The sequence below is a fragment of the Puma concolor genome, chromosome D3 (genome assembly GCF_028749965.1).
Source record: "Puma concolor isolate L17-30 chromosome D3, mPumCon1.1.hap2, whole genome shotgun sequence".
Taxonomy (NCBI): domain Eukaryota; kingdom Metazoa; phylum Chordata; class Mammalia; order Carnivora; family Felidae; genus Puma; species Puma concolor.
In genome coordinates this window covers 17,722,509-17,748,423 of record NC_141678.1, presented here as the reverse complement: position 1 = coordinate 17,748,423, position 25,915 = coordinate 17,722,509, and the positions used below count along the sequence as shown (strand labels likewise).

Sequence of the window (25,915 nt, the reverse complement as noted above, 5' to 3'; positions counted from 1 at the left end):
CTTTTAGTTGCTGAAGTGGAGAATGTTGAAGTCCCCATTATAACTGTGGTCGTGTCTCTTAGCTCAGTCTTGCTTAATCTGTTTTGAAGGGTCTGTTGTTTGTGATCTTCCTGGTGGGTTGATCCTTTTATCATTATGTAATCCCCCCCCCCCCCCACTTTGTTTTAAATTTGAGAGAGAGAAAGCATGTGTGAGCTGGTGAGAGGGGCAGAGGTGGGGGGGGGAGGGGAGATCTTAAACAGGCTCTGTGCCAAGCTAATGCGCTAACCCACAACCCTGGGATCATGACCTGAGCCCAAATCAAGAGTCATACACTCCACTGATTGAGCCAGCCAGGTGCCCCTGTAGTGTCCGTTTTTATCCTTCGTAATTTTCTCTAAAGTCCCTTTTATGTGATATTAACATAGCCACTTCTGCTTTTTTTGGACTGTTTACATGGTATATCTTTTCCCATCCTTTTCCTTTCAGCCTGCCTATGTCCTTGAATTTGAAGTGAGTTTCTTACAAGGGTTGTGTTTTTATCTGTTCTGCATTCTTTGCTTTATTAATTAGTATATTGAGACCATAAACATTAAGATAGGTGTTGATATGTTAGGTCTAATGCCTGGCATTTTATTATTTTGTTTGTTTCCTCTTTTTTTTTTTTTTTTTTTTTTTGTATCTTTATTCTTGCCTTCCTGTGAGTTACTTGAACATCTTTTAATATCCCATCTTGATTTATTTGCAAGTGATTTTTAGTATATTGCTTTGTATAGTTTCTTGGTGGTTGCCTTGGGTATTACAGTGTATTTAACTTACATGGTGTTTGTTCTACCAATGAGTGAAATGTGGAAATCTTTCCATTTAAGTCCCTTTACCATCCCTACTTTTAAATATCCTTGTTTTGGGTATCAGATGGCCTTGAAAGTTTTGTTTCAGTTATCACATACAATTTAGAAAACTCATGGGAAGCACCTTTCCTGATACTTGCTTGTATTTCTATACTTTCTGTTCTCTCTCCCTTCCTGGTGCTCCAAGATTTATCATTTCCTTTTGTTCTCCTTAAGAGTCAGTCTGCTAGCGGCAAATTCTTTTAGTTTGCTGTGGTCTCAGATGTCTGATAGCTATTTAAGTGATTTTGATTTGTTTTAACTTTGAGTTTGAAAAGTTTCAAATATAAAAACAAGTCTCTGTGTACCTGTCACTCAGCTTCAACAGGTGTTGCCATTCTTGTTCCTCGCAGTAGGGATTTTCATTTCATTTTCATTTCGCAGTAGGTGTTTTTGTTTGTTTCGTAAAAGAGCTCTTAACCTACATACCTGGCATGTGCTAAACCGTGTCATGAAGCACCTTTTAAAATCCTTGCAAGAGGGGCACCTGGCTGGCTCAATTGACTCTTAATCTCGGGGTTGTGAGTTTGAGCCCCGTGTTGGGTGTAGAGATTACTTAAAAAAAAATTAAAATAAAGACAGTAAAATCCTTGCAAGAACTTTATGGACTAGACCTTAGTGGTGTCCCTGTTTTACAAGAATTAATAAGTTGCCTAAGGTCACACTTGGTATTTATTTATTCGTTTCATCAGAATGTTCCTGTGTTTCAGAGAGAACCCAACTGCTTTCCGATAGGGACTGTGACAGATTGGGAGAGCTTTGTGTTGATTAGAGAAAGCCTCATTCATTGATTTTTCTTCCTCTTCCTGGGGGTAAATGTTACATTGTTGTTTCCTTGGCTCTCCCAGATGGCCCATTTTGTCTGTAAGCAGACATGTGCCTCCTAACCAGTGGTGAAGAATGCTAAGTTATTTTGATGATGGCATATTAAATTTCACCTTGTGTTGTTCTCCTTTTAGCTCTCTATCAACGTCTATGACTACAACTGCCACGTGGACCTGATCCGGCTGCTCCGGCTGGAAGGCGAGCTCACCAAAGTGAGGATGGCTCGCCAGAAGATGAGTGAGATCTTTCCTTTGACTGAAGGTAATGCTTCAGCGGTCAGGCTGCTTTGATAAAAACGGAAGTGCAGGATACACATTCTTGTTTCAGTGGGATGTGTGCCTTACAGAACATTTGGAACATACAAATAAAGTGGAAAGAAGAAAGCCCATCAGCCAGTGTCAGGGATTTCTAGTTTCTCATCTTGTAGTTTTTTTCGAAACGTAGTCGTGATCATGTAATAGTGGCCCACGTTTTGGATCCTGAGTTGTTTTTTTTTAATCCTATATCACGATGAAAACTTTTTATGTAATTAAACTTTTCCCGCATCTTTGTGTTTCCCATTCCAGTATTTGTGTACTTAATCCATTCTCTCAGAACTAGATAATTGTAAATGTATTACAATTAAACTTTTAGAAACAGTTTTAAAATTTTTATTTATTTATTTTGAGATAGCGTGAGCAGGGGAGGGGCAGAGAGAGAGGGGAGGGAAATCCCAAGCTGACAGCGCAGAGCCCGATGTGAGGCTTGAACTCACGAACCGAACCGTGAGATTATGATCTCAGCTGAAATCAAGAGTCTGATGTGTAACCGACTGAGTCACCCAGCCACCCATTATAAACAGTTTTTAATGTAAATGTTTTATACCTTGTTTGTTACAGGATTGTTGGGCATTTAGGTTATTTATACTTACTTGCTTATTCGAAACATAACTAAACTGTGCATCTTTGTGGTTCAGTCTTCACGAATGTTCGTAACGGATATTTTAGGGAGGAGTTGGAAAACTCTGGTCCCAGATCCAGCTCTCCCTGCCCCGAAAGCATAACTGCCGAGTATGGAAACTGAAATCAGATCGCCGAGGTCCATTCCTGGCTGTACGTCTTACTGCTGGGTGACCTTAAGTGAATTACGTAAATGTTTTAAGACTCAGTTTTCCCAGCAGTGAAATGGGGCTGTTAATAGTTTCTGCCTTCTAGTACGTGGGTTGGAAGAGGTGTTCTGTGCACAGCACTCAACAGATACCTTAGTGTGTTGTCAATGCTTAGATGCCATTTTTATTAATTATTATTACTGTCACCTACAGAATTTTGACAAAGATTAAATGGGAAATATATGTAGGTACTTTGCAGAGTATAAAATGCCCAATAGGTGTGGGATATCATGTTTCTAATTATTTGATTTGGAAGCATAAACCTTCTGTGTGCTTGGTACAGGCTTTAAGAATGGAATTTCTGCGAACTGTACCAGGCTGTATAAGATGGGTGAGATGTTTGTGTGCCCGTGACTGGCAGTAAAGTCCCTGCTTTCGTCCTGCCCTTTGGTGAAGGAGATGGTGACACAGGAGGTGCTGTTGTCTTGCAGAGCTCTGGCTGGAGTGGCTGCATGACGAGATCAGCATGGCTCTGGACGGCCTGGACAGAGAGCACGTGTACGACCTCTTTGAGAAAGCTGTGAAGGATTACATCTGTAAGTTCCCCGTGCGCTTCTTCGAGGCGTCTGCAGCGTCGCCCAGCGGCGGCCTCTCCTGCCCTGGACCGTACTGGGAGGTGTCACTGCTCAGGAAGGAGAGCGCTAGTCTAGCAGTTAGAAGGAATGGAGTTTGCTCATCGTTCTCGTTGTCTGTGGTTGTCATTTGAGGATATTTGGTTTTCAAATTCAAGTGGAAGAAATATTTCTGGCAAGATAATGAACATAGTTACACCTAGCACTCTTCTGGCGGGGAGAACTTACGTGGTATTTCCAGATGACTTTTACACATTGAATGGGTTGTTTGGATTGTTTTGGACAGAATGTTTTATTTATTTACTTACTTATTGTTTATTTATTAAAATTGTTATTTTACGTTTTATTTACTTTTGAGAGAGAGAGAGAGAGAGGGTGTGCACTCGCGCACGAGTCGGGAAGGGGTAGAGAGAGAGGGAGACACAGAAGGCAAAGCAGGCTCCAGGCTCTGAGCTGTCGGCACAGAGCCCAACGTGGGGCTCGAACTCAGGAACGTCAAGATCATGACCTAGGCTGAAGTCAGATGCTTAACCGACTAAGCCACCCAGGTGCCCCCATTTTTTTTATTTTTTATGTTTTTATTTATTTTGAGAGAGAGAGAGTGCGTGTGCATGAGAGAGAGAACCCCAATGGGAGCAGAGGCAGGATCCCAAGTTGGCTCCATGCTGACAGCGCAGAGCCCGATGCGGGGCTTGAACTCATGAACTGCGAGATCGTGACCCGAGCCAAAATCAAGTCACCCAACTGACTGAGCCACCCAGGCGCCCCCACCTTTGCCTCTTTTAAATTAAACATCTTTCTTCCATGTGTGATTTTCCCCACTTCCCGCCGTAGGCATCTCCCCTTGTGAGAAGCGTGGGTGTCTGGACTATAGACTGCCCTGAGGGAGAGGACCTTTCATGTACCTTTTTACCAGCCAAAAAGAATTGATCGATTTTTAGTTTTTATAATCTGGATACTGAAAATTACAGGTGTTTGGGGAATATGAAATTATACCATATGCGCTTCTAGAAGCTATACTTGCGTCTCTGTTCTGATGCTGCCCCTGTGGCTTCTTAGAATCTCTTGACAGCTCTTAAGGCACGATGGTCCTATGTTTTCTGATGACCCTGTTACCCCTTTGCTAAGGTCTCAAGAGTCGTCCTTAACAGCACCGGTTCTTTTTCTCCAGGGATCTTTTGTCTCTGCCCAAACTGTGATGTTTTTAGGTCCTTTATGGTTTGTAGTCATTCCAGCTGTCCAGCCTCCACTGCCACTTAGTGCTGAAGTCAGCGCGCCTTCCTTTTCCCCAACTGCTTCAGGGCTGCTGGGGGTCAGGAAGCTGGATAACTTGCTTCTTAGATTATGTCTGTCTCTCTGTCTCTCTCTTTTTTTTTAATGTTTTCTTTATTTTTGAGAGAGAGCAAGTGGGCGAGAGGCCGAGAGGGGAGAACAGAGGATCTGAAGGGGGGCTCGGTGCTAACAGCAGCGAGCCGGATGTGGGGCTCGAACTCCCGAACTGTGAGATCATTACCTGAGCCGAAGTGGGACCCCCCCACCGACTGAGCCACCCAGGTGTCCCAGATTATGTGTCTCAAAGTAGTTTTGAATGGGGACCCACAGGGCTTTTGTGTTGTTTTCAGGAGCTTTAGAACATGGAAGTTGTGTCACACGTTTTGTGAATGTTCAGAAACCGCTATGAAGCCACTTTGGTCTGCTTCCTAGTTTTTAATTGTGTTTTGCACATTTGAAGGTGCATGTACTCCGATTTCAGACCATCTGGGAGGCGTTCAGTGCGCCAGTGACACAGTACGCCTGTGGCCCTTTGGCTCTTTGTTGATTTTGAAAATCGGGTTCCTTGGTCTTTGGAGAAGGCCTCGTGCAGGGGCTTCATGCCCTGCTTTGGAACCTGGAGTCCAGTGACTCATTATTTGCTTCTCGTAATTATTGTGGACCCTATTCCCTTGGGTTTTCTGAGTTTAAAATACTACTCATAATTTTTACACCTTTTTTGATTATTTAAATATTGGGAGGAGTTGTGAGGTAATCCATTGAAAATTCCCTTCTCTTCAGAGGATGAGCTGTTTCATAGACCATCTGTAGACATGACTCAACCATCACCAAGGGTTTCTGCTCCAAGAGCTGCTCTTTTCCTTTTTTTTTTTTTTTAAAGATTTTATTTTTTAAAGTGATCTCTACACCCCATGTGGGGCTCAAACTCATAACCCCAGGATCAAGAGTCACATGCTCTTCTGATGGAGTCAGCTGGGCGCCCCTCTTTTCCTTTTTTATTTTGCAGCCTGTATGGAAGCTCGGTACTGGTGAACTAAAACAGAGTAGCTGACGGACTTTGGCTAAGGTCTTTGAAATTAACCCGTTTCAGTGAAAAAGCAAGCCTTGGGAAAACGTGTAGTAATTCTCCTATAGGCTTCTTTCTTTTTTAAGTGGTTTTATTTTACAAGGTTAGCACAGGCCCGTGAAATTATTTGCAGGTCTTTGAAAAGTGACTTAGTAGGCAAAATGTGTGCCATAAGAATCACTGCCTTTCTGAAGGGTTTAGTTCGTCAGTCTGCTCTTAAAAGCAGCAGGGGTGAGTATATGAAAAGTGTACAAAGAAAGTGGGGAAAGAAACCCAGGGCCACCAGGTCTTTTCTGTTGTTGCTGTGTAAACACCATTACACCTGGAGGCTTAAAATACAGACTTCTGGTGACAGGATTGGTGCTTTTAATTTGTTCTTTCACTTCAAACAGTAGGTTTAAAAAGGAATCAGTGTTCAAAAGTTAAAAAATTCTGGGCTTTGCAATCTTTCTGAAAGTTGACTCAGATTTGTAACTATTTTTGTTAAACTCTGTCAGTGGATTCCTTCAGTTTTAATAAATAAGCTTGATAGTCACAGTCGTATTACATATTACCTCCTGGCATATTCTGTTTATGAAGTAAAACTCGATCATCGAAACCTAGTAGGAACATGGTTTAAGATACACTTCTTTTTGAGCCGCAGTATTAGCATTATATGTAAGTTGGGATGCTTGTTGATGTTCCGTTAACATTTTATATGAATTTGTACTGTTTTGGTGGGCACGTTTATTTTGCGATGCATCAGAACAAAAGTTTTGATATTTGGGTTTTTCATATCCTGAACTGATTAGAACACTTCTTCTTAGGTCCTAACATTTGGCTCGAGTACGGCCAGTACTCAGTCGGTGGGATTGGGCAGAAAGGTGGCCTTGAGAAAGTCCGCTCTGTGTTTGAAAGGGCACTCTCATCGGTTGGCTTACATATGACCAAAGGACTCGCCATCTGGGAGGCTTACCGGGAGTTTGAAAGTGCGATTGTGGAAGCTGCCCGGGTGAGTGCCCCTGTCTCTGGGCCCAGTGCTTGCCTTTGAACAGTCGGGGCTCTTTGTAAGTGGTCTTGGAGGAACACCGCTAACAAAATGGTCTTTGCCAGTCCCCTAGTGGGTGGGCAGTGAAGTAAATCGGTAGTCTTTGTGGAATAGCAAGAATGATTTGTTGGACTGAAAAGCAAATGACCCTATGATTTTTTCCTGATGTTTAAAAATACTACTAATACTGGTTCCAGGTGAATACACAAGAATAACCACACACACACACATATATATATACACACACACACATACACACACACAGACATATATACAAACATGTATATATGTGCACATATACGCATACATATATATATGTATGTGTGTATGTGTCGTGTCCAATAGTAACTGCAAGAGATTTGACCCCATCATAATTAGATTTTTTAAACTCTCATTTACAGGATTTTACAGCCCCTCCCAGTGTCCCCTCTCCCCTGTGTGTGTGTATGCACACAGTTAGTGTTGGCAGTTAGCGGAGCCCGCCGGCAGTTCGGTCATTACTAAAGTGGCGCTCTCCCTTCTTGGTGACATCCCTATTGATGAGCCTGCAGCGGTGCCTCTAGCTCACCCTGACTGAGGCATCAGGGCCGACGCCTTTGGCTGACCCAGCCCTGCGTGGGCCCTGCTCCCGCAGTCCCCCCCCTCGACACTCGGGCGCTTGCCGTCCCGTTCCCACGCCGTTCCTTCTCTCTTGCTACGTCCGGAGAGCCTGCAGATGCACCCCAGGTGCCAGCTCCCCCGGGAGGCCTTCCCGATCTCCTCCCTTCATAACGAACCGCAGCCTCCAAAACCAGCTTAAATAAAGCCAGCCACGGGACTTCGATACCAGTGATACTTTTGTGATATCTCCATTCGGCCCCGTGGTAGTCATTTGTATAGAATATAGTCCGTATATGCGTTTCTTATATTCCTTTTTGCTTTTCACTCCATCTTAAACACTTAGTAGCAGAGACCAGTTTATTTTTGAATCCCTTGCGACGTTTGTCACAATACCTCATGCCTAAGGGGTCAGAAACAGTTTTTTACTTTCAACTAAAAACTTGTTGAAATATTTTTTGAAGTAGGAAGAACCAAAAAGTTTGTAATTTACTACACATTTGCTTCTTTAGCCCATAGCTGGCTTCCTTTCCCCTTTTGACCGGGAACAAACCTTTGATTCACAGCTGGAGAAAGTCCACAGTCTCTTCCGGCGACAGTTGGCGATCCCACTCTTTGGTAAGAGAAACCGACATGTCAGTAGCCGGCCCTTCCTCCATGGTTTTTAAAATGCCTGGGGGTCTGTCCTGTCATTAGTCCTTTCCTAGCATCCTGTGAGGTAAATGTCGCTGGTGTTCTTGCTCTCACTGGACAGTGTCACTGTGTATTGGTAAAAATATACCTTGAATTGTTAATGCTCAAGAGGATTCTGAGGGTCAGCAGCAGACTTCCCGACTCGGCTTCCTACATTAAGACGTTGTTGGTGGAGAGGTGGGGTCACTATAGGGTAGGGAAGCTGACCCCCTATATTTTCTGGGGAAGCTTTATTGAGTAAGGGTTCCATTGTGAACATTTTCTCTTTAGGAGTAATCTCTTTGGTATCAGAATGGGGATTTTCCACAGGCTTCTATCATTCTTCCGGGGGCGGGGGGAGGGATGTGATTTGGTTCAGGAGCACTGTGGACTGGAAGTGTTCCCATCTGAATTTCTTGGGGGTTTGGTAAGGATTTTCCTTTTTGGGTAAATATATTTTGGTAAGCCAAGCCTTTGAAGCTCTGGTATTGAGTGTGAGCGGCACCTGGAGGATTTTTCTGGACATGGGAAGAGTTTGGTGCTTCCATCTTATTTGTTCCCTAGGCCTGGTTACGTGTTGCACACCCCTGGCACTTCTGGATAACTACTTGAGCCCAGGCATAATTTCTCTTTTTACTTCACGGTTTATTTGGATTTGATTTGACAGATTTATAAAATGGCTGGCTTTCCAGTTGAATCCTTGGGCGATACGCAGAAAAGCCTAGAACTCAGTGGCTTGTAGGTGTCCCCTCATGTACCACTGTGACATGGCACAGCCCAGTGAGTAGAACATGACCTTGAGCCTTACTGCCTGGCTCAAGGCCTTGCTCTACCATTTGATGTAACTCTCTGCTTGTGTTTCCTCATCTGCAAAATGGGGATCACGATAGAACCTATTCCATAGAGTTGTGAGGATCAAATGAGTTAGTGGATGGAGAGTATTAGATCATAGGAAGCAGTGGGTGAGTGTTGCTATTATTTAATTAACTGCTTAGTTAGTTGGTAGGGCTGCTTGGGGAATTGCCTTGAGACAGAATCTTAAGGTCAAGTCCGGGCCCAGTAGAAGATCTGATCCTAAGAGCTGTTGTGGCCGCTGATGTGGGAGGGGCTAGCAACATCTGAGTCTCATGGTTTCATCTCTGGTTGGGTTGATAAAACCCATGGCAAGACCTACGGGGCTGAATCCATCTTTCAATAGATATGGAGGCAACATTTGCAGAGTATGAAGAATGGTCAGAAGACCCAATACCGGAGTCGGTAATTCAGAACTATAACAAAGCACTGCAGCAGCTGGAGAAATACAAACCCTATGAAGAAGCGCTGGTAAGTGTTGGCCTCTTTTACGGTAAACGCGTCCCTGCAAACTTTACCCTGATCGATAGTTGCAAATAAAGCGGTATCTTTAAAATCTGTTTTGTTGTGAAATGTGTAGAGTGTATAAATGTGTACGTGCAGTTTACATCCTAATAATAAAGTGAACGTCCATGTACCCACCACCCAGGTTAAGAAATAGAACATTGCCAGTACCTTAGAAGTCTCCTATGTGCCCCTCTCCGATTGCTTCCTCTTCCCTCTCCCGAGAGGTAATCACTTTCCTGACTTTTGTGATAATCATTCCCTCGCTTTTCTTTATAGTTTTACAATCTACGAACATACCTTTGATTAACGTATTGTTTAATTTTGCTTGTTTTTTGAGCTTTTATATAATGGAATCATGCTGTGTATTTTCTTTCATCGACCATGTTTTTGGGTTGTACCCGTGTTGATAAGTATAGTCCATTTGTTTCCATGGCTATCGAGTTGTGTATGTGTGTGCCTCGATTTGTTGACTCGTGTTCCTAGGTAGTTGGGTCGCTTTCCCGTGTTTTGCTAGGAGGAGCAGCATGTTTCCGACCGTTCTTGGATGTATCTCTTGGTACACGTGTGAGGAGAGTTCCTCCAGAGCGTGCACCTAGGAATGGAATTGCTGGATCGTCCCGTCCTGCGGGACTGTTTTCCGCGTCATCGGCTGATGCTCCTAGCGGAGGGGTTCTCAGCAAACTCAGGGTTCTCGTCGCCCTCACCAGCCTTGGATATCGACATACTCAAATTTTACCCATTCTGATGGATCTGAGTTGTAGCTTTAATTCGCATTTCCCTGGTTACTACTAAAGTTGAGCGTTTTTTCACATCTGTTGGCATTCAGGTTTCCTTTTTTGTGAGGTACCTGTTGAAGTCTGTGACTCATTTCCCTTTCATTTGTGTTTTTTTTAATTAATTCGGAGGAACCTCAGATCTTAATCCTTACTTTTGGTTGTATGTATCGCAAAAACTTCCCCCAAGTTTGTGATTTGTCTTTTCAAGGTGTTTAATGGCATCTTTCGATGACTGGTTCTTAATTTCACTCTAATTGGATTTATCATTCTTTGTCTTACAGTTTGCACTTTTGTTACGCTTAGGAAATCTCTCCATGTTCCAAGCTCATGGCTGTTCTTATCTCTATTTTCTTCTGAAAGTTTATGGTTGTGTGTTTCATGTTTAGATCTTCGTATGGAATTGATTTTTGCATATAGCATGAGATGGGGTCCAGTTTCATTTTTCCATATGAGACCAGTTTTCCAGCACCAATTTTGATAATTCCATCTTTCCCTCATTGATGTGCCGGCCCACATCTGTCATAGATCAGCTCTCCATTTGTGTATCTGTTTCTGGGCTTTCTATTCTGCCCCACTGGTTTATTTTATACTATCATAATACTGATAGTTTTATAAATTTTGCTCGTAGGTGACATGAATCCCACCCATGTTGTTCCTCTTCAAGAGTGTTTTGTCTTTCTTTAGTCCCTTTTTTTTTTAAATAAATGTTATTTATTTATTAAGTTTATTTGTTTATTTTGAGAGAGAGAGAGAGCGTGCAAGCAGGGGAGGGGCAAAGAGAGAGGGAGAGAGAGAGAATCCCAAGCAGGCTCCACGCTGCCAGCACAAAACCCGATGCGGGGCTCAAACCCACAAACTGTGAGATCATGACCTGAGCCAAAATCAAGAGTTGGATGCTTAACTGATAGAGCCACCCAGGCACCCCTGTTTTAGTTCTTACTGCTTCTGTTGAATAGAATCAGCTTTTCAAATTTTATTTAAAAAGCTGTTGAATTTTTTTTTGTTGGAATTACATTTTCTCTGTAGATCAATTTGGGGAAGAATATACATCTTTAAAATTTTGAGTCTTCCAATCTATGAACGTGGTTTATAGGTCTTTGCTATTTAGGCTGTGTCTTTCTGTAAAATTGTTTAAATTTATTTTTGTCTTCTATATTAATTTTTGTCTGTTTTCTTTATAAATTCTTACCAATGATTTATTGATTCTTTTGGATTTTCTGTGTTGACCATAGTATTTGGTTTTTGTTTTGTTGACCATAAGATTGTCTGTAAATGGTGTTTTTCAACCTTTCTTGGCCTTAGAATACTTTCAGCTTCATTTACCATGTCTCAGACTTACACTCTTGTTTTCTTGTATTTCTTGTCTTTTTGTTTAACCTGAGAGGCATCCTTGTTAATCTTGCATTATACAGCCCCACCCTGTCTGCATTCACTTATGTGCATTTCCCATTTTTCTTTGCTCTTTTTCCCGTCTTGCATCCTAGACCTTTCATCTGGAATCTTTTTTTTTTTGCTTCAGATACACCCTTTGAGAGTCTCCTGCACTGGATATTTGCTGGTGACAGATGGTCTCAGTTTTAATTTGAAAAGGTCTTTCACTTTGCTCTCCTTCGAAAGTTCATTTCTCAGGATGTAGAATTCTCGACTGACAGTTACGTCTCCTGTCTTGCTTCTGTCGTTGGCTGTTAAGAAGTCAGCTTCTTTGATGCCAATCCTTGTTTTTTCTCCGGCCCATTTTAAGATCTCTTTGGTTTTGTTTGATGTCCTGTAATTTCATTACAGGAGGTCCAGGGGTGGATATCTTTGTATTTATCCTTTTGGGGGTTAGTTGGGCTTCTTGGCTCTGTTTTTGGTATCTCGTGGCATAGTAAGGACAGAGACTTTGAGAGCCAGGCTACCTCGAGTTTGAATGTTAGCTCTGCCAGTTACTAGCTCTCAGACTTCGTTCTTAGCCGCCTTGTGTATCGGTTGCCTCGAATGTAAGAGGGGGTAATAATGACACCTCATTGTGAAGATCACATCCTTTATAGATCTTACACCAGCAAAGGCTTAACCTTCACTTAGATTTCGTTCTTAGTATTTCTTGTTTCTTTGCCGGTTTGCTGATGTTTTTCAAGACGTTTTTCATATTTAATCCAGCAATTTTAAGTTGTTTTCAGTGGCAGTCTGCCTGGACAACTAGTTTGTCATTACAACTAGAAACCGAGGCCCTCTACAACATCATCTTTCTATGTTCAGAGCGTGCGTGCTCTCCTGCTGGCCCGCGTGTGCTCTGTCTCCCTTTTTCACGTGTAAATGATTGGAGGTGGTTGTATTTCTCAAAGCATCATTAGTGAAATCCTCATCCAGTTTGATGTTAGGATCTTCAGCAGAGGGTGGCTGAAAAGCAAAGTTGAATAAGGTTTTTGTCTGAAAAGAATTTGGACTGTTGGTCTTTGGAGCGGTCAGCATTCTGCCTCGTGTCTTCCCTTTTCTGCCTGTGCCTGCGTCCCGGCGGGAGCTGATCTGTGGGATGAGAAACCTGAAGTACCACACGGCACCGAAGTGCTCCAGTGTGGTTGCCGTCACTCGCTCAGTAGGCCAAGGAAGGGACTTCCGTTTTGGAGCGATGGCTAGCCGTGGTCATTGGCAAAGGTGTTTCTCCTTCATTTGGTTTCTGGTGGATGCTCTCATCAGAAATCCTGTGGCCTAGGGATGGGTCCGGGAAAGGGTTGATGGAGTCTTTGTAACTGTTGCCGTGGAGAGGCACCCCGGACCCTCACTCTGCCGGTCAGATTGCGGAGGTACCCGGGGTGGGGATTGGTGATTCTGATTGACGTAGCCAGTCTTGCCAGGATTTAATATGAAGATGTGTTGTGCTTCCTCCCGGTGTCGAGTAGCTCATTTCGACCTCATTGTGCTTCCCCCGCCTTCCCTAGTTGCAAGCAGAGGCACCCAGACTGGCTGAATATCAGGCGTACATCGATTTTGAGATGAAAATCGGCGACCCTGCTCGCGTCCAGTTGATCTTCGAGCGCGCCCTGGTCGAGAACTGCCTCGTCCCAGATTTGTGGATCCGCTACAGTCAGTACCTAGTAAGACGACCTGATTTGTTCTAATAACTTCGTTTCCTTTTTACCGATTGAGAGTCTATGCGAAGGAACTCAGCCAGGGCGCCGGGAGTCAGCCGTGTGCTGCTCCTCTCTGCGCTCTCCCCTTTCCCTCCTCTTCCTTTCGCCCTGTTGGCCAACCCGTGAGGTTCTGCTGTTTCAAGTCCTATCAGACTGATCACGCTAACTGTGGGAAAAAAGGGCACGGTTTTCCTGTCGAGGGCTTTGCGACACCAATGTTTTTCTTTTCACCTTGTATTCTGGAGAAGATGTACACCTGGCACATAGATGAGGAAAGGCGGAACCTGGCGTGCCGTCACCCAGCTTCAACGGTTAACTCACGGCACTAGTCTAGTTCCATCTGTGTGCTTACCTTCTTCCCCCTTCCATGTGAAGCAGATCCAGAAGTCACATTTCACTGGCGAGTACGTCAGTATGTGCGTATAAAAGATTTGAGTCAGGGTGCAAACTGGGTCCATCCACGCGGCTAGGCTGATATCCCTTAAAGCTGTTTTCATCTCTGGTCTCCCCTCTCCTCAATTCCCCTTTGCGATTTTTTTGTCGAAGAGACCAGTCACGAGAATTTGTAAGGAAATTTCTTTTGTCAGCTGGTCGTGCTGGAAAGGTCTCGTGGATGGTGAAGCCTGTAACAGTAGCATTTTATCTCCTCACTGTGAACTTCTTTATCGTAGGATCGGCAGCTGAAAGTAAAGGATTTGGTTTTATCTGTACATAATCGTGCCGTTAGAAACTGCCCCTGGACAGTTGCCCTGTGGAGCCGTTACCTCTTGGCCATGGAAAGACACGGAGTTGACCATCAAGTGATTTCCGGTGCGAATGTTTTTGTGGGAAGACTCTTAAACTTTCTGTTCCAAGCCAGAAAGATAGCTGTCACAGAGTCATTAGGTCAGCCTTTCCCTGGGTGTTGAGTTTGGGATATTGGGTGTTAGTGACAAAAAAGGCCCTAAGTGGGAGATAACTTGGTTGTGTTTTTGTCTTCTCAGAGCCAAAGAATGCTGACATTCTTTGTGATTTTCCAAGAAGTTGGGTCTTCTCTCCAATCTGACTTGGCCTGGAATTCTCTTAGTGTGGGACATCGTGTGGAATTTACCCCTTTTAGAACACGGTCCAAATCCTGTAGTAGCTTTTCTTTTGAACATGTCTCTCTAGCTCACTTCACTTTGTTGTATCCTATCATTATTGTTTTAAGTCATACAGTATCTGATAGTCAGTAGAGGTTTTTGTAACAATCTTGAGAACTTATATTAGCTTCTTTTTGAATTGGTAACAAATCCTGGCTTTTTCTTCAATTCCAGCGACCTTCGAGAAAGCTTTGAGTGCCGGCTTCATTCAGGCCACTGATTATGTGGAAATTTGGCAGGCGTACCTTGATTACCTGAGGAGAAGGGTTGATTTCAAACAAGGTATTTAAATTCGTGTGTCAGATTCGGTTCTGACTTTTTTCTCAACATACCTTCTGCTGAGATGTCCCAGGTTGCCCAGATACATCATGATTAGGCAGATGATGTAGACCAGCCACTGGTAACTGTTTGCCCCCAGAAATTTTGGCTATTTAAATCTTCTTTTTTTTTTTTCAACGTTTATTTATTTTTGGGACAGAGAGAGACAGAGCATGAACGGGGGAGGGGCAGAGAGAGAGGGAGACACAGAATCGGAAACAGGCTCCAGGCTCCGAGCCATCAGCCCAGAGCCTGACGCGGGGCTCGAACTCACGGACCGCGAGATCGTGACCTGGCTGAAGTCGGACGCTTAACCGACTGCGCCACCCAGGCGCCCCTGCTATTTAAATCTTCTAACAAGTCCTGCTGTGAATTGTAAAGGAAGAGAGTTAAGGTCCTTCTCTTTTATTCTGGCTCCTGCCAGCCTCTTTAGTCTCATTTCTCTCCTCTCTCCCTTCTATAGATCCTAAATAGTTCTTTAAGTAGGACTCCTGTATGTCTTTTAAATCTTTGAATCTCTGTAGGATCCCCTGCCTTCTTCCCTTTTCTCGTCAAAAAAAAAAAAAAAAAAAAAAAAAAAGCATCAGAGACCCCTGACTTGCCCTCATGCAGGTGGCCTTCAGCCATTCTCCCAGCTGGGCAAGATCCCCTCTGCTATGGTCCCACACACGGCACCCTGTGCTCACCTTTGTGGTGCTGTCCGTGATGGGTGCTGTTGTAGCCTTTCTCCCCAGCTATGTGATGAGGGCAGGAGCTGATGCCCAGATGCACAACAGGCTCCCAGGAGTTGCACTGTGGGATTTAAAAAATAAAAAAGACATGGTACGTGGTTTCACGAAGCCAAACCTCTTTTGCAATCTCTGACAGACTCCAGTAAAGAGCTGGAAGAGCTGAGGTCTGCGTTCACTCGCGCCCTGGAGTATCTGAAGCAGGAGGTGGAGGAGCGTAAGTGTGGCTTCGACCTGTTCCCTTTTCCGCTCGTCTCCTGTTCTTGGTGGATGCGCCTTCTCAGTCAGAGGCTCTGGGTCTCTAAATTGATTTCTGATTTTGACTAACTCTGTTCTTACAGGTTTCAATGAGAGCGGAGATCCAAGCTGCATGATCATGCAGAACTGGGCTAGGATTGAGGTAAATGTTTCCGACACGCCTGTCGGTTCCAGCCCGCTTTGAAGGACGCGTGTGTCGTTAATGTGGCTAAAGTTGAGTCCGAATCTTAGGTGATGGTCCAGGGTTTATAAGGATCTCTGTTACATATCTAGCTCGGTGCACGTTCACTCATACCTCAGAGAAAACACTGAAACGCAGTTAAGAAGCTATGCGGCGGACATTGGAACGCCCATCACTCTGCACCTCTTGCCTCCGTCCCTTAGTGCCTTGTTCGTCAGGCTGTACCGGGTGTGGACTGTTCGCCAGGTGTTTCACTGTGTGCTGGGGAGATAGACCTGCCTCGTGCTCCTAAGGCTTTCATCTCGTGTAGGAGACAGGAGTTTGACGGATAATTAGGGGACACAGTGAATTGAGTGTTATTGTTGGGCCAAGGACCCCGAATCAAGAAGATATGGAACCCGCCCTTGATCAGCTCACAGAACTGTGAAATTCTTTTTTTTTTTTAATATATATTTATGTTTATTTTTGAGAGAGAGAGAGAGAGAAAGAGAGGGAGAGAGCGGGGGAGGGGCAGAAAGAGAGAGGGAGACACAGAGTCTGAAGCGGGCTCAAGGCTCCAAGCTGTCAGCACAGAGCCCGATGCGGGGCTCGAACCCATGAACTGCGAGATCATCACCTGAGCCGCAGTCAGACACTTAACCGACTGAGCCCCCCAGGCACTTCCAGAATTGTGAAATTCGAAGCACATCTTATTTTCTGAGAGGGGTCAGGTCAAAGAAACGGATGTCTGTCAGGTTCACAGAACGGTTCACTTGCCCAAGTGACACAGCAGGGGGCCTCCTCCTAGAGCAGTCTTTCTTTCTCCGCATTGCCTCAGATTAAACACTTGTAGTTCAGCTTGATTAAAATAAAACACAGTTGTCCAGCTAGTTCTGTCGTAAGTACCTGTGGGCTCCTGCTCTTTGCTCTCAAATAGGTTAGGCAGGCAGCTAGAGGCTTGTCCCCTTGGAGAGGCTGGAGTGGTTGAGCCGAGCCCGTCGCCGTGGAAGGTGGCTGGGAATGTCCAGGGAGTCACGTCACATGCACAGTTAGTGGGGGTTTTTTAAAGCATGTCTGTTTGAGGTGTGTTTTGTTATGGGTGCCAACGTCGGTAAGGTTTGAATCTTTCCTAATGGAGCCCATTAATGCGTTTCAGGCTCGACTGTGCAATAACATGCAGAAAGCTCGGGAACTCTGGGACAGCATCATGACCAAAGGGAACGCCAAGTATGCCAACATGTGGCTTGAATATTACAACCTGGAAAGGTAACTGATCTGGGGGTGCTTTTGGTGGTGCTTGTCAGGGGTAACCCCTCTTCCCTCCCGGCTGACTCCTGCTAGCTTGGGCCTGCTCCTTACCGCAGGCCGCCCCCCCCCCCCCCCCCGCTGATTAGCCTCTCTTTTGTTGGTGGTTGTGTGTATAATGGGTGAGGCTAGGGAACCGAACCTACTGTTTTATGCTTGGGCTTGTCTTACAGCCGTGCGTTTCTTTCTGTTTGTTATTTTGGTTTGTTTTGATTTTTGGAGATGAATGGTTTATGTGACTTTTGGGGGGAACTATTTTTTATATTTGCTTTGGATGTAAGAGTAGAAAATATTAAAAAATGAAGAGAAAAAAAAACCCAAATTTTCTGTAGCAACAGACCCAGAGGACATAACCCCTGTTAGCTAATAGTTGGGTATGTTCCTTGAGATTTTTTTAGATTTAAATTTTTTAAAAATTATTTTTATTTTAGGGGCACCTGGGTGGCTCAGTCGGTTAAGCGCCAGACTTTGGCTTAGGTCATGATCTCACGGTTTGTGGGTTTGAGCTCCGTGTGCTGACGGCTCAGAGCCTGGCGCCTGCTTCGGGTTCTGTGTCTCCCTCTCTCGGCCCCTCCCCTGCTCACGGTCTGTCTCTTTCTCTCTCTCTCTCTCTCTCTCCTCTCTCTCTCTCTCTCTCCTCTCTCTCTCTCTCTCTCTCTCTCTCAAAAATAAATAAACATTAAAAAAATTATTTTTATTTTATTTTTTTGAGGAAGCGCATGCACGAATTAGGGAGGGGCACAGGGAGAGGGAGAATCTTAAACAGGTTCCACGCCCAGTGCAGAGCCCCATGTGGGGCTCGATCCCATAACTGTGAGATCATGGCCTGAGCCTAAATCAAGAGTTGAATGCTTAAGTGACTGAGCCACCCAGGTGCTCTGTAATTTTTTTTTTGTTGTTGTTGTTTTTTTTTCAACGTTTATTTATTTTTGGGACAGAGAGAGACAGAGCATGAACGGGCGAGGGGCAGAGAGAGAGGGAGACACAGAATCGGAAACAGGCTCCAGGCTCTGAGCCATCAGCCCAGAGCCCGACGCGGGGCTCGAACTCACGGACCGCGAGATCGTGACCTGGCTGAAGTCGGACGCTTAACCGACTGCGCCACCCAGGCGCCCCTTTTTTTGTTGTTGTTTTAAAGAAAATGGAATGATAGCGTACATTATAAATCTCTGAAGCTATTTTAAATAAATAAGATGTGACCAATGATATTTATCACGGGGGGAAGATGTAAAAAATATGACCAGCTTTTCTATTTCATTGTGTCTTGAACATTGTGTGTCAATACATATATTTGTCTATATGTTTTTTTTGAGTATTTTGGATTTTACCCCAATTTGAAAAACAACATGTACTCAAATTAAAATAGACACTTACAAAACTGTGTGGTAGAAAGTGAAAGTTTCTTCGCATCTCATCCCCAGAGATATGACTACTATTAAAGCTTATGAGCAGCGCCTGGGTGGCTCAGTGGGTTAAGCATCTGACTCTTGATTTTAGTTCAAGTCCTCACGGTTCGTGGGATTGGGCCCCGTATCAGGCTCTGCACTGACCGCATGGAGCCTGCTTGGGATATTCTGTCTCTCTCTCCCTCTCTCCCTCTCCCCCCCCCCCCCACCGCTCTCCCCTATGCACACATGTGCTATCTAAAAATAACTAACCATTTAAAAAAAAAAAAAAAAGCTTGTTGAATATTCCTCTAGACCAGCAGTTCTCAGATTTTTTGGTCAGGATCCCTTACACTCTTAAAGTTTGAGAACCCTGAACAGCTTTTGTTTATGTGAGTTCTGTGTATTTAATGGACCACATTAGAAACATTGATACATCGGGGCGCCTGGGTGGCGCAGTCGGTTAAGCGTCCGACTTCAGCCAGGTCACGATCTCGCGGTCCGTGAGTTCGAGCCCCGCGTCGGGCTCTGGGCTGATGGCTCAGAGCCTGGAGCCTGTTTCCGATTCTGTGTCTCCCTCTCTCTCTGCCCCTCCCCCGTTCATGCTCCGTCTCTCTCTGTCCCAAAAATAAATAAACGTTGGAAAAAAAAAAAAAAAAATTTAAAAAAAAAAAAAAAAAAAAAAAAGAAACATTGATACATCTTCCTAAGTATCAATATCACTGTATTAGAAAGTGAAAGATTGAAACATAATTTTATTGTCACAATAATAAATTCATTATGTTTAACATAAAGGATATATTATTTATGAAAAATGATTATTTTCCAAACCCCGAAATAACTTAGAAAAGTGGCATGGTTTTGTATTTTTGCGAGTATCATTGGTTTGGGTTAGAAGATTGCTGGATTTGCGTTTGCTGTATTGTGAATTTGCATTGAAGAATATGAAGAAAATTTGGCTTCACGCAGATAGGAGGCTAGAAGAGAGAAGGGGTATTTTAATAAGCTTTTCAGATAAGTATGGATATTCTTTCATACTAGAGCAAGATTCGGCAAGTAGTATTTTCTTTAAAAAGTTTATTTAGATGTTTTTATTTATTTTTGAGACAGAGAAAAAGCATGAGCTGGGGAAGGGGCAGAGAGAGGGAGACAGGAACTGAAGCGGGCTCCACACTAACAGCAGAGAGCCTGATGCGGGGCTCAAACTCATGAGTTTTGAGATCATGACCTGAGCCGAAGTCAGACGCTTAGCCGACCGAGCCACCCAGGCGCCCCAGCAAGTAGTTTCTTAATAGTTGCGATGTGGCACCTGAAACCGTATCATTGAATTTCTGAGACTCTTTTGCTAATATCTATTGGTCTGTTTTGTACTTTGAATGGACCTTTTACCAAATATGCATGGTTCTGTGACCTGCATTGTTCATGTGGAAAATACTCAATTACTGAGTCATGCAGCTCTACACAGTATCGACACATTTCATAATACGGTATTTTAAAAGGTATCGTTTTGTTCATGTCCGCGGTGATCTTAGAAAAGTCTGTTAAGGTGGAACCTGTCAGCCTCAAAGTGGCAGATACAGATTTTCCTAAATCGGGATTTTCACTCAAAAGTTGTGCTGTTAACATGGCAACAGATAACAGTTCGTGGTTTTCCTTGAAGTGACGAACCCACTTCATTAATTTTCAGAAATGTCTGCCAGATTCTCAGGTCTACATAACCATAGGTTTTGTCGCTCAGCTCTTTTCTCAAGTAAAAATGTTTCATGAGAAAACAGACTAGTTCAGCTTGCCCCCTAAACAAAAGGATCTCTTCTTTGGGACAACCGTCGTACTCGGGTGTGCAGAAAAGGCACTTTATGTGTGCACATCTCCTTTTGTCCCACAGGATGTGAAAACTGTGCTGCCTTGATTTGTGCTAAGGGCCACCGTAGCTTTTGCACCATCAGTGCAAATGTCAGCACAGTGAAAAAGTCAACTCGTGTTCAGTAACAACAAAAGTAGTTTTGACTTTGCAGATCCCCTCCCTGAAAGGGTCTTGGAGACCCTCTGGGGTGACGTGGATCATACTCGGAGAACCGCCGCTCTAATTTTTTATTTTTTAGTGTCCTGATATGTATTTATAATATTTACATATGTTTGTAAGTTTTTAAAAAATAGAAATGGGAACGTAGTGTTTCATAACTGCTGTTACTAAGGGAATATTATTTATTGTGATGAGCAGTCTTTCCACTGCTCATCACAATAAACAATATTCTCTTAGTAACAGCAGTTACCAAAAGATGGGACTCTGGGCATGAAATCCGGCAGTCTGCTGGACTAGTGATTCTTCCCTTGGGTAGGACAGCATTCTAGAATTTCTCTAAGGACTTGATCAAGTTATATGGCATTCTTAGATCTCCCACCTGTGTTGCATATGCCAGTGCTGTAGAGGCAGGTCACCTGGTCGCAGACTACTGCCCCAGGTGCATTTTCCAGTAGCATCTGGTTGCTAAAGGCAAGAGTGGCTTAGAAGAAAGCCTTAGCTTTTGACTGGAGGAGAAAGGAGAAAGTATTACAAGTAGCAGTGGTGCAAAGAGCTGTGGGCAGTTCTGGAAGCTAGAGCCTCCTCGGAAGCTAGAGTTGTCGCAGAGCTTCTGATCTTGTGACGCTGCCTGTGAGAACACGGCCTCTCCTTCTCTGTGCCTGCTGCTTTGTGTCCTGGTGGCAGCCATGGTTTGTTTTCTGTCCTAGGGCACACGGTGACACCCAGCACTGTAGGAAGGCTCTGCACCGGGCCGTCCAGTGCACCAGTGACTACCCCGAGCACGTCTGTGAAGTGTTGCTCACCATGGAGAGGACAGAAGGTGGGGACCCTCCGCTCTCGGCTTCTGGCTTGGAGTCTGTCCCATTTGCCGGTTGGTCTCAAGACTATAGTCTAAGGACAGACTGTGTACGGGTACAGCCGCTCAGATGGCACTCAGTGATTTCTAATCGCCAATGAGTCCACATCCTCTCGCCCCTCTTCTGAGAGTCTCTGGGTACGAGGAGGGCTCTCTGTGATGCGCGCTGGCACAGGGTTCTCTTCATTCTTTGCGGTGGGCAAAGCAGCCCTGTCTGCTCACTAGGTACCGGCAGCACTCCTCCCTCACCCCCGGTCATGACAGAGACATCTCCAGTCTTGTTCCCTGGGGAGCCAGCTCGCAGTTCAGAGTCCCTGCTCTAGCACAATGTCACGCACACGAAAGGCCTGTTGAGGGGCAAAGGGCTGAACGTGGCCTTCGGTGGGGTGTGCGTCCCTTGTCCTAGCTGAGAGCCTCGGTATTAAGTTCTCAGTAGGAAATTGCATTTACCTATGGGTGTTGATCTAGATTTGGGGTATGATCCCCTCGGAACTGGAAACAAAACACGGAAGCAACAAAAGCAAATAAAAAACACCCTAACATTTATCATTTGAGCAGCTCTTAAAATCCTTCATCTTCGTGTAAATGCCTTGTACCCGTTACATTAGAATGTCTTCTTAATCTTTGCCGTGGAAAGCCCATAATAGATCGTATTCTGGTTTTCAAGTCTCTTCTAAAAGAAAAGGGATGTTTTAGACATATCTGGGAGGACTATTCACATTCTGAAAAGCTCAAGCCTGCCATAAGGAAGTCCTAAAATGGGGAGCCGACTCTCCGGTTTTTATTGTCTGATGGGAGAGACCTCTGGTAGAGGTGTGGGGAAATTAAGAAAATTTTATACTGTTGCATCCTTGCAAATGCAAAAAAGTTAAAGTTTGCTTCTCTTTCTGTCAAGGTACTCTAGAAGATTGGGATATAGCTGTTCAGAAAACCGAAACTCGATTAGCTCGTGTTAATGAGCAGAGAATTAAGGTGATGATGCTTATTTAAAGTCTTCAGAACCTCTGCTAGCTGTTTTGACTGTGTTTCGTATGAATATTTCTTGTCAAAACCTTTGAGGTCTTAAGTATCGTTTGCTCAGAGAATATTAATTAGTGAAACACTTGAATCCGCATTGAAGCCTATCTTGTATCATTTTCTTGGATTGGCTCAAAATTTGAGCCCCAGCAATAAGTATGTAGTGGGGGGGATTTGGGACCTAAAAGTTATTGGGCTATAGTTGAAAGAGATAGAATGGAGCCCCACATAGCCCGGTGATTGGAACTTGAACCCGTCCCAGTTAATGAGAGCCCCGGTTTTATGATGTGTTTCTTTCTTTTGGTGAGTAATTCTTGGGGACACTGCAGAGCATCCTGTAGACTTGAGACACAGAACCCTAAGAATCCTGGATAAGCCCTGGCCAGGAAAGTTGTGAGGACACCCTCATCCTCCTCCTGGCGACCTCTCCTCTCCCTGGGGTAGTGAATTTCCACTCCCAAGTCCCCTTCCCTCGCCACTCCCCACGGGTCCGTAGAGTTCCCGCAGTCGCTGCATTTTAGTGATGCGTCCGTGTTCCCAACTTCCCAGGTTGCGGAGAAGGAAGCGGCGCTCGCCCAGCAAGAAGAAGAAAAGGCAGAACAGCGGAAGAGGGCCCGGGCTGAGAAGAAGGCGTTAAAAAAGAAGAAAAAGACCAGAGGCGCAGACAAGCGCAAAGCAGAAGAGGATGATGAGAAAGAGTGGGGCGATGATGAAGAAGGTAAAGCTTTCTGGAAATGCTACTTGGGAGTGTCTCCAAGTTCCAGTGAAGTTATGAAAAACATCCAGAGAACTTTTGTCTTAAGCCATGTGAGAATAAGTTGCTCGCATGGTGCCCCATCACCCTTCCTGTCCCTCTCCACTGTCCACGTGCGTGACCTCCCCTGCTCGGGCTCCACGCCGTGTACCATTCCCTGCCCTGCAGCCACCTCGGCCTGTCTTCCCAGCCTCCACTCCCTCCACTGTGCCATCGCCCCGCCTCCGCCTGCCTGCTGTGTGGAACCCCCCTCACCCACTCGGGCTCCCACACCCCAGCTGCCCCTGCCGCCCCTGCCCCTCATCCTCTCAGGCTCTAGCATCCCGCACCGCAGCCCCAGCCTGCGCGGGCACCTGCCTTGTTCGGCCTGCCAAATGGTTCTGACTTGGTAGAGTCTTCAGCCAGTGTTTCTCTTGCCCCTGCCATTCCAGGGCTGGGCAGGTGTGGGTCAGGTTTATTTCAGCAACGTCAGTCAAGGTAAAAGCATTGTCTCTAGACATTAAGGGACGCCATACGTTTTCCTAGTACAATGGTGTCAACCAGAGGGAAATAGTAACGGAGCCATCATCCAATTGAACGACCTTTTGCTTATGCACCTTTTGGGGGCTTCAGAATGACCATGTATGGGTAGCTCACAGTCCTAGGGCTCCAGGTTTAGCAGGAAAGGCAGATGTGACGTGACTGCAGTGGTGGGTAGTCAGGATCGTGGGAGAGCACGGTGTGGATTAATGGCGGAGGCCAAAGGGCCACTGGCGGGTCAGCTGTCTGCAGGAAAGACTTCACGCATCTCGGCATCTGGAAGCGGGAGGGGTCACTGTCAAGTGCAAAGGAAGGGAAAGGTAAACCAAACAGTGCCACTGACAGCGAGGCACGAGGCACAGAAGAGCCTGGCATTTTCTCTGAATGGCAGGTAGCTGGGTTTGAGCCCCGATGCATGCTGGGGGCGGTGTGCTGGCGTACGGGAGGCTGGGGGAGGCGAGGCCGGAGGAGCTGGCCGGCCTGCCCACTCGGGGCCGCTCTTGAATGCAGCGTGCAATGGTTAGACTTCATGAGGAGGGCAGTGGGGAGTTGATGGAAAGGTCTGGAAGTGGGGCCAGTGCCAATTGGCTTCCAGGACCGTTCCTCAGGAGGCAGTGGGGCAGATGGGTTGGAGTGGAATGTTGTTAAACTCTGCTGAAGGACACGAGACAGCAGTGAACAGTTTAGGGACTGCAGTGCTGTGTAGATGTGGAGCCCGTACTGAAGAGTCACCTAAGGGGCTTGTTTAAATTCAAGTCTCCTGGCCCCATCCCTCCGTTGCTGCCCCAGCAAAAGGGGTACTAGAGCATTTGCCACCTGAAGTTGGAGATCCCCTGCCCTTTGATGCAGGTGACTCTTGAACCTTGAGGGTTAGGGGTGCCGACCTCCGGCACAGTCAAAAATCCACGTGTAACTTTTGATTCCCCCCAAACTTAACTACTGCTAGCCTACCGTTGACTGGGAGCCTTCCTGGGATGCTGTCAGCAGTTGACTAACACATATTTTGTGCGTCACGTATGTTCTATACTGTATGCTTATAATGAAGCTAGAGAAAAAACGTAATTGCAAAAACCAGAAGAGAAAGTACATTTCCATGCTGAATGGTATTTATCAGAAAAGTCCACGTGCAAGTGCACCTGCACAGTTCAAAACCGTGTTGTTCAAGGATCAACTGTATAATTAAGAGTGGACGATGGGGGACGCCTGGGTGGCTCAGTCAGTTAAGCATCGCCTTCAGCTCAGGTCATGATCTCGTGGTGTGCGAGTTCGAGCCCCGCGTCGGGCTCTGTGCTGACAGCTCAGAGCCTGGAGCCTGCTTCGGATTCTGTCTCCCTCTCTCTCTCTGCCCCTCCCCCGCTGACACACACACTCTCTCAAAAATAAAAAAAATTAGGAAGAAAAGAGTGGGTGATGGGGACTTAAGTGATCACCTGATTTAGTCCACTTACCTGAATGTAACTGAGGCCCAGAAAGTGGGGGGACAAGTTGAATGGGTGAAGCAAGACTTGTCAGAGGGCGTGGTATGGCCCAGGTCCAGAGAGTGTGTCCTGGGCAGCTGCCACAGACCAGCCGTTTGTGGTGGGAGGAGAACTTTCCCGCAAGAGCACTTATGGGGAACAGCTCGCTGAAGAGAAGAAATCTTAATCGTTGCTACTTTGCTTCCTTCAACCTGTAGAGCAGCCTTCCAAACGCAGAAAGGTTGAGGACAGCACTCCCTCAGCTGGAGAAGCACAGGACCGAGAGCCAGAAGCGGGACTCTTGGGGAAAAGTGTGCCCGTGGACGTGGACCCCCCCTCAAAGCAGGAGAGGGCGGCCGCCCTGAAGAGGGACGTGCCCAAGGTGCCCCACGACAGCAGCAAGGACAGCATCACCGTCTTCGTCAGCAACCTGCCCTACAGCATGAGTGAGCCGGACGTGCAGCTCCGGCCGCTCTTTGAGGCCTGTGGGGAGGTGGCGGAGATCCGGCCCATCTTCAGCAACCGGGGCGATTTCCGAGGCTATTGCTACGTGGAGTTTAAAGAGGAGAAGTCCGCCCTGCAGGCGCTGGAGTTAGACCGGAAGAACGTAGAAGGGAGGCCGATGTTTGTTTCCCCCTGTGTGGATAAGAGCAAAAATCCCGATTTCAAGGTGGGTCTGTGCAACACGACGCCTTTCGTGTTGGGTTGCTGCGGGCAGAGCG

General features: G+C 45.5%; 1 protein-coding gene across 2 annotated transcripts in view; it reads left to right on the top strand.

Annotated features, from left to right (window-relative positions):
- Nucleotides 1–25,915, top strand: part of SART3 (spliceosome associated factor 3, U4/U6 recycling protein) — a 37,166-nt gene that overhangs the window by 7,582 nt on the left and 3,669 nt on the right. The window contains exons 2-16 of one of the 2 annotated variants that reach the window (XM_025933398.2): nt 1,829–1,955; nt 3,273–3,377; nt 6,558–6,742; nt 7,942–7,993; nt 9,246–9,370; nt 13,101–13,256; nt 13,964–14,102; nt 14,588–14,695; nt 15,599–15,676; nt 15,801–15,859; nt 17,034–17,143; nt 21,298–21,410; nt 22,342–22,418; nt 23,013–23,181; nt 25,412–25,863. In XM_025933398.2, the coding sequence (XP_025789183.2) occupies nt 1,829–1,955; nt 3,273–3,377; nt 6,558–6,742; nt 7,942–7,993; nt 9,246–9,370; nt 13,101–13,256; nt 13,964–14,102; nt 14,588–14,695; nt 15,599–15,676; nt 15,801–15,859; nt 17,034–17,143; nt 21,298–21,410; nt 22,342–22,418; nt 23,013–23,181; nt 25,412–25,863 (2,055 nt within the window). Of the gene's footprint in view, nt 1–1,828; nt 1,956–3,272; nt 3,378–6,557; nt 6,743–7,887; nt 7,994–9,245; nt 9,371–13,100; nt 13,257–13,963; nt 14,103–14,587; nt 14,696–15,598; nt 15,677–15,800; nt 15,860–17,033; nt 17,144–21,297; nt 21,411–22,341; nt 22,419–23,012; nt 23,182–25,411; nt 25,864–25,915 lie in introns of both variants that reach the window. The other variant, XM_086681885.1, reaches the window with a different exon arrangement.